This window comes from Staurois parvus, unplaced genomic scaffold (assembly GCF_062004578.1).
Source record: "Staurois parvus isolate SC_StPar_1 unplaced genomic scaffold, SC_StPar_1.0 ptg001116l, whole genome shotgun sequence".
Lineage (NCBI taxonomy): Eukaryota > Metazoa > Chordata > Amphibia > Anura > Ranidae > Staurois > Staurois parvus.
The window spans coordinates 188,121-194,851 of record NW_028318912.1 but is presented as its reverse complement, the minus strand read 5'-3'; the positions used below and the strand labels follow the sequence as shown (position 1 = coordinate 194,851).

The 6,731-nt window shown below is 44.7% G+C and overlaps 1 protein-coding gene across 1 annotated transcript; it reads right to left on the bottom strand.

Moving 5' to 3' along the window:
- Positions 1-5,668: 5,668 nt before the first annotated feature.
- LOC149440074 (uncharacterized) lies at positions 5,669-6,423 on the bottom strand. Its single transcript, XM_089658968.1, has 2 exons — positions 6,309-6,423; positions 5,669-6,177 (listed from the first exon to the last, which is right to left on the bottom strand). The coding sequence occupies exons 1-2, from the start codon at positions 6,421-6,423 to the stop codon at positions 5,669-5,671; spliced, it is 624 nt and encodes a 207-aa protein (XP_089515094.1).
- Between the last annotated feature and the right edge of the window lie 308 nt (positions 6,424-6,731).

Below are 6,731 nucleotides of genomic sequence, written 5' to 3'. Positions count from 1 at the left end.
ACTATTGTTTGCTTTGAACACAGTATAGGCACCTATACCCGGGCTAGGAGGAACCTTATCTGAGTCCTCCATGCTGGATTTGGGACCCAAAATACTGGCCAGTAGGGAAAGAATGTGATAAAGATAAAGTATTATTTTAGCATTACCCTTAGACAGGACCTCCTTAAATTGAGGATTTAGGTGTCATTCTCTGGTCTGTTTTCTTATTAGAAAATGTATACTCTATTTTCTTACTGATTATTTGTTAGAGGAGGTCATTGCTTTCTCCGTTACATTTTTTTATTGTAGTAGTATATATACTGTATAGTTACAATAGAAATCCCCTCTTCAGCCTGAAGGTGTCAGAGAGCATGGTGCTGCTTACAGAGTCATGGGCTCTGGGAACAGGGACCCCAAGAACTCAGCGGCTCCTCTGAGGGTAAGTCTGCAGCTACTTGCAGCATTTTTTTCCTTTTCGTGAACTATGACTTTAGTGACTTGCACAGTCATGTAGAATAAGTTAGCCGGAGGATTCCAATGTTTTGGGGTAAACATAAAAGTAACAAGTGGCAGAGGTGTGTATACAGACTTATATAGACTGCTGTCCTCCAACACACAGAGCCCACTCTATTCACCTGTTTACACTGCAAGCAAAGAAATGCAACAACAGCTGAATCAGGACTGAGCAGGACCTGGAGTCTGTCCCTGATAGAGGAAAGACACCGCAAGGTGAAGAGACACGGCCCCTCTGCACTCCAACCAACACCGATAACATCTGACTGCTATGTATACCTCCTATACATATCAACAGAGACCCGGACTGGGTCAGAGTTCACTGGAAAAGAACAGAAACAATCTGCACAGTACCACTTCCCATACACAGTACCAACTCCCTTGTCCTGGATGCCGGGTGTCATTCTCGGAATTTGTTCTTATTCTGTATGCATGAACTCTGCACAGTCCCACTTCTCCTGTCCTGGATGCCGGGTGTCATTCTCGTATCTCCTCCTATTCTGTATGGATGGACTCTGCACAGTCCCACTTCTCCTGTCCTGGATGCCGGGTGTCATTCTCGTATCTCCTCCTATTCTGTATGGATGGACTCTGCACAGTCCCACTTCTCCTGTCCTGGATGCCGGGTGTCATTCTCGGTATCTCCTCCTATTCTGTATGGATGGACTCTGCACAGTCCCACTTCTCCTGTCCTGGATGCCGGGTGTCATTCTCGGTATCTCCTCCTATTCTGTATGGATGGACTCTGCCTGGGGTGGACTGACAACTCATGGGGCCCCCGGGCAATAAGGGATCATGGGGCCCCTGTGCCGTTGCCAAAACTCAAAAAAGCCTATGAAAAAGGTACCAGGGGCATCTCATGGGGCCCCCTACTGACCCCAGGCCCTCGGGCAGTGCCCGAGTTTCCAAATGGTCAGTCCATCCCTGGACTCTGCACAGTCCCACCTCTCCTGTCCTGGATGTTAGGCATCATTCTCGGTATCTGTCCTTACCAGGGGCAGACTGACAACTCATGGGGCCCCTGGGCAATAGGGGATCATGGGGCCCCTGTGTCCTTGCCCAAACTCAAAAAAGCCTATGAAAAAAGGTACCAAGGGCATCTCATGGGGCCCCCCACTGACCCCGGGCCCTCGGGCAGTGCCAGAGTTTCCAAATGGTCAGTCCGTCCCTGGTCCTTACTCTGTATGTATGGACTCTGCACAGTCCAACTTCTGTCCTGGATGCCGGGTGTAATTCTCGGTATCTGTCCTTACTCTGTATGTATGGACTCTGCACAGTCCAACTTCTGTCCTGGATGCCGGGTGTAATTCTTGGTATCTCCTCCTATTCTGTATGTATGGACTCTACACAGTATAACTTCTCCTGTCCTGTTTGCCGGGTGTCATTCTCGGTATCTCCTCTTATTCTGTATCTATGGATATTTTTATTTGGAAAGACAAACAGAATACAAAGTAACAAAACTGTAACCATCATAAAAATAAAAACATGAAAATAACAACAATGTAACTGCTTACATATTCTTCAGGTCAGAAACTCAGCAGTTTAAATGTAATGAAAGTTATACAGTTGTGTTCAAAGTAATAGCAGTCAGACATCACTAACCGGATCAATTGCTGTTTTTGGTGGAAATGATATTTCTACAGGGCAAATAATTTCCTAGCAGGTGTAGTAGAGTCATAGAAATCCAACAGACCCAACAGTCATGACATGCATGCTGCTGATTCTGTGTCATTGAATCACTCATTGAAAGGGGCGTGTTCACAATAATAGCAGTGTGGAGTTCTATTAGTGAGGTCATTCATTCTTTGAAAAACAGGTGGCAATTACTGCCCTTATTTAAGGAAGGAAGGCAGCAAATGTTGTACATGCTGATTACAGTGCATTTCTCTCTGAAATTCTGAGGAAAATGGGTCGTTCCAGACATTGTTCAGAAGAACAGCGTACCTTGATTAAAAAGTTGATTGGAGGGGAAAACATATAAAGAAGTGCAGAAAATGATCGGCTGCTCAGCTAAAATGATCGCAATATGCTTTAAAATGGCAACCAAAACCTGAAAGACGCGGAAGAAAGCGAAAAACTACCATTGGAATGGATAGAAGAATAGCCAAAATGGCGCAGACTCAGCCAACAATCAGCTCCAGGAAGATGAAAGAAGGTGTGACGTTCCCTGTGAGGACTGTTACAATTAGAAGACGCCGATGTGAAGCCAAGATATCTGCAAGAAGTCCCCGCAAAGTCCCACTGTTGGGAAAAAGACATGTGCTGAAGAGGTTACAATCTGCCAAAGAGCACATTGACTGGCCTAAAGAGAAATGGCCCAACATTTTGTGGACTGATGAAAGTAAGATTGTTCTTTTTGGGTCTAGTGGGCGGAGACAGTTTGCCAGACGACCCCCAAACACTGAATTCAAGCCACAGTACACTGTGAAGACAGTGAAGCATGGTGGTGCAAGCATCATGATATGGGGATGTTTCTCATACTACGGTGTTGGGCCTATTTATCGCATACCAGGGATCATGGATCAGTTTGAATACATCAGAATACTTGAAGAGGTCATGCTGCCTTATGCTGAAGAGGAAATGCCCTTGAAATGGGTGTTCCAACAAGACAACGACCCCAAACACACCAGTAAACGTGCAACATCTTGGTTCCAGACCAACAAGATGGACGTTATGGAGTGGCCAGCCCAATCCCCGGATCTTCATCCAATAGAAAACTTGTGGGGTGACATCAAAAATGCCGTTTCTGAGGCAAAACCAAGAAATAGAGAAGAACTGTGGAATGTGGTCCAATCATCCTGGGCTGGAATACCTGATCACAGGGGCCAGAAGTTGGGTGACTCCATGCAACACAGATGTACAGCAGTTCTCAGAAACAGTGCGACTACAACCAAATATTCATGAAGTCATTCAAAGGAAAGCAAAATCTTCAAACATTTCTCAGTTTATATAGTGAATGTTGGAGTTTGTAAAGAAGAATACAAACACTGCGATTTTTTTTGAACCGTCTAATATTCACTTTTCTTCAATTTTTTTAGAGGAACAACACAAATTTGATGTATTTTTCTTCATGTTGTGATTTGGAATAGAATGTGTCGTGTTCCCAATGCATTTGTGTGGATGGAAATAAAAGCTATTAGAAGGATTTTCAGCTTTATTCACTTTTTTCAACACACTGCTATTATTTTGAACACAACTGTACATAGAATTTTAATGCTATAAATAAATTCTATCCCATAATTTTATATTCCTCCAATATTTCTTTAGCTTTAAGCTCTTTATCTACCTCAACTCTGAGAGGACTACGTCTGCGATTTTCCTGGCCAGCAACAGCTCATTGTGCATGGCTACCTTGGTCCGTGCGTGCCAGTGATAGTACTTGACCACAGCGATAATGATGTACATCGTTCCTCTGTCTATGTTGTGTATTGTGGGGGGAACGCCATAAAACCTGTCAGAGAAGCCAGGTTCTCCAACCTTTGGATCCTAACTCTGTCAGCTACTACCTTCCAGACCTCACGGCTTCCCCAACATTCCACCAAGAAATGTGCCATGGACTCCTCCTGATTACAACCCAAAGGAAAGTTCCTATCAGGGGCAGCCAGACCTTTCATGTTCCCCCTCACATACATCTTCCCTTGGAGAGACAGCCAGGCAATGTCATGAAACTTTAAGGGTAATCTGGGGATATTCAACCACTTTAAGCTTTCCTCCAAAGCAGCTGAGGTGCAGTCCCTGAGTACAAGTGGAGAACAGAAAAAAGTCCTACAGATCCTGTGATATAACAATTTTCTTGGGCTACTTTCTAGGTAGGACTTCTCTATCCCCCACCTCCTCAGAGGCTTCAGAGCCGAGTCCAGATATGGTGGAAGGTAACCCTAAGTATTTCTCTTCCTCTTCAGAGAGCCACCTTGCATCCAAGACTCTGCACTACACTGCTTACCCACAGAGGGCCACCACTGGAGTCTAAGCACCCAAAATTGGGTTTATCATATTCAACCCACCCTCCTTTGTCTGCAGGTAAGCAACCCCCCTTTTTATTGGGTTTAGTCTATTCCCCAAGAAGAGCTGAAAAAACAGACTGAAGAGCCTAGCGGAGAAAGATTCTGGCAAAGTAAAAACCATAGAAACATATAGAAATATAGGAACCAAGTAAATCTTCAACATTGTGACCCTTTCTCTGTAGGTCAGCTTGCAATTCTTCCATCGCTGAACCTTTGCATTTCCAGCATCCAACTTCTCCTCCAAGTTTAGCCTGGCATTATCTTCCCATCCAAACTTAACGCCTAGGATCTTAAGATTACTTGAGGCAATTGCAAATTGGGGCAGACCAAAATCTGGATCACCCTGCAGTGTCCAGAGAGCTTCACTCTTCTGACAAGAGACCCGGAGGCCTCAGAGTAAGTCCCAATGGCAGCCACTAACAACCTCATGAGGAGCAGATACCACTATAGTGACATCATCTGCATAAGCGACTACAGATAGGGCAGAGGCATGGGGGACAGGAACCCCCTGAAATTCACACTCCTGCAGTGATCTCAAAAGAGGATCGATGGCAAAATCATACAAGAGGGGACTCAAGGGGCAACCCTGCCTCACTCCAACCTCAACCCCAAAAGTGCCACCCTGCCACCCATTGTGATGAGAGGGAAGCACTCAGCCTTCCGATACAAAGTTCTTAGCCAATCAACAAATAACTTTGGGATGCCGTACTTTAACAAAGTCGCCCACAGATAGCCACAGATAGCCATGGTCAACCCTGTCAAAGTCTTTAGCTTGGTCTAAACACACAACATACTTCCCACACCCAAGAACCTTACACCTCTCAAACACTTCCCTTAAAGAAATGACAGCACCAGAAATATTCCGCCCTTTTACTGTGCCATACTGACAGTCAGACAATAGTGCAGGAGAAAAACAATTCAATGTAGAAAATAAAACTTTGCCAGAATCTTCCTGTCTATATTCAAGAGGCAATAGGTCTCCAGTTCTTGATGTCACTAGGCTCTTTACCCACAAACAGCAGAACTAATGATGATATTCTCATGGATGGAGGCATCAGGCATTTCTCCAAACAACTTTTAAACACATCCACCAGAATCGGAGCTAAGACCTCTTTAAATTTCTTATAAAACTCAGCTGTAATGCCATCAGGTCCTGGTGCCTTCTTCTGACATCATGTGTCAACAGCCTTCCTTACCTCCTCCACCGTTATGTCTGCTGTCAAAGGGGAGAAGTCCAAATTGTCAATATCAGGACCTGGAACCTCCTCTAAGAACTGTGTCACCTTCTCCTTATCCAAACCCTTTTTCTGAAATAAGCCAGCATAGTATGACCTAACAACTCCAAGAATTCCCTTCTGAGACTCCTGTAAAATCCCCTGAGAGTCCTTCAGGCCTGTTATTAACTTTTTGGCCACCTTATTCCAACAATTCTCAAAGGGATCAGGTGCCCCTGGGGATCCATAATCCTGTTCAAATATTAGGGATTTGTATCTGCTATACTGATACTGACTTATCTCAGATTTTAGTTGATCAATTTTCCTCCCTGCCTTCACCCCACCTGAATAAAGGGATTCCAGCTCCTTCCGCAGCCTGAGATAATGGCTATATTTGCTTCTCCCCACTTTAGTTGACAGCTTCTTCAAGAGAGAAGAGATGTCCTGTTTAACATCCTCCCACCAATCTGCAGTACAGTCACAGTAGTCCAGTCATAGAAGTCCAGTCTCTCTCCATGGTGTTGCAGGAGGATTTGTACTTGTTGCTGAACCAATTCGTCCTCCAGAAGATTGGAGTTGAGCCTCCATAGCCCCCTACCCATATCAGGACGCTTATAGGTTCCCAGGCAAAAGCATAGGGCCACATGATCCGAATAAGGTACCAATTTCTCACTCATATTGGTCACCAATTCTGTAGGACTTGCTAATGCCATGTCTAGTCTGCTCTTAATACTACCACGAGAGAAAGTGAAGCCTGGCTTCCTGCCATTCTGTGCAAACACATCACTTAAAATGGCTTGTGGTTGAGAACTTTGGAGTCACTACCCACCACCCTACCAGAACGGTCACTTTGTGTTCTAGCAACATTAAAGTCTCCCACCATGATCACAGGAACTGATGTAAAGAGATATGGCTTCACGTCATTAAATAACCCGATTCTTCCCGATATTGTTTGTGGCCCATAGATGTTAATTAACCAAAGTCTCCTGCCATGAATTGCTACCTCCAACATAAGGCATCT

Excerpts from the sequence above, each read along its gene's own strand:
- LOC149440074 (XM_089658968.1), bottom strand. The coding sequence starts at position 6,423 with ATGGCATTAGCAAGTCCTACAGAATTGGTGACCAATATGAGTGAGAAA. Across the intron at positions 6,178-6,308 it reads CTATAAGCGTCCTGATATGG|ATTGGTGGGAGGATGTTAAA; the intron begins GTAGGGGGCTAT and ends ACTGTACTGCAG.